General features: G+C 56.9%; 1 protein-coding gene across 1 annotated transcript in view; it reads right to left on the reverse strand.

Annotated features, from left to right (window-relative positions):
- The window catches only part of GALNT17 (polypeptide N-acetylgalactosaminyltransferase 17), a gene marked incomplete at its 5' end in the record, with an annotated part of 154198 nt that overhangs the window by 120967 nt on the left and 32093 nt on the right, over nucleotides 1–1138 (reverse strand). The window contains one exon of the mRNA XM_027908092.1: nucleotides 365–539. Coding sequence (XP_027763893.1) covers nucleotides 365–539 — 175 coding nt within the window. The remainder of the gene's footprint in view (nucleotides 1–364; nucleotides 540–1138) is intronic.

Raw genomic sequence — 1138 nt, forward strand, 5'->3', positions numbered from 1 at the left:
CCCAAGAGTCCCCCCCTGTGCCCCAGAGGATCATCCAAACCCTCCTGCAGCTCTGGCAGCCTTGGGGCTGTGCCCACTGCCCTGGGGAGCCTGTTCAGTGCCAACCACCCTCTGGGGGAAGAACCTTTGGCTGAGATCCACCCTGAGCCTGCCCTGACACAGCTCCAGCCATTCCCTGGGGGCTGTCACTGTTTTCCTTGTATGTTCCCAACATTCCTCATCAGTGGCCATGCAGTACAGAAGGAATTAATAAGCCAAAGGAGTCTCTGTCATTCTGTGAGGACACATCCTCACAAACAGCACACTGGCCCTTGGGTGATCCATCACACCCCCTCCAACCAAGACCCTGGGGTTGAGCACCTACCAGCCAGCAGTGAACTCCACGTGGGCATCGAAAAATCCCGTGATCTGGCCCGTGGCAGCTTTCCAGCCTTCGATCCGGGCTCGGATCAGCCCTTCCCTCTTCTGGTTGCGCACGACCTTCACCAGCCCCGGGTACCTCTTGTTCACGTACTCCTCGAGCGGCGCCTTCAGCTCCTCTGCAGAACAAGGGCCACAGAGAACCCATTTAAAGGTGCAACAGCTTTCACCTAAAACAAACCCACCTTACAGACCACCTGGACTGAGAACAACCCACAGAAGAGGTTCAAGGTTGCCAAGAACGCTGCTCTTGGGTCAAGGAGCCCATGTGCCACCTTAGAGGCAAAGGGCAGTGAGAGGAGAGTTACAGTCCTTTGTCACATTTAAGTATCACCCACTGAAAGAAAAGGATAGAGAAAAGTCACCTGTGGATACCAAACATCAGCACCCTCAACTTCTGAGGGAGGTTTTGGCAGAATGTGTTGATGGAATCACCGAATCCCAGGATGTGCTGAGCTGGAAGAGACCCTCAAGGATCCTGGAGTCCAACCTTCAGCCCTGCACAGGCCCATCCCCAAGAGTCCCCCCTTGTGCCCCAGAGGATCATCCAAAGCCTCCTGCAGCTCTGGCAGCCTTGGGGCTGTGCCCACTGCCCTGGGGAGCCTGTTCAGTGCCAACCAGCCTCTGGGGGAAGAACCTTTGGCTGAGATCCACCCTGAGCCTGCCCTGACACAGCTCCAGCCATTCCCTGGGGGCTGTCCCTGCTCCCCCCAGAGCA

The sequence above is a fragment of the Empidonax traillii genome, unplaced genomic scaffold (assembly GCF_003031625.1).
Source record: "Empidonax traillii isolate 1590-97213 ecotype Southwest subspecies unplaced genomic scaffold, ASM303162v1 scaffold1610:size235594, whole genome shotgun sequence".
In the NCBI taxonomy this organism is placed as follows: Eukaryota; Metazoa; Chordata; class Aves; order Passeriformes; family Tyrannidae; genus Empidonax; species Empidonax traillii.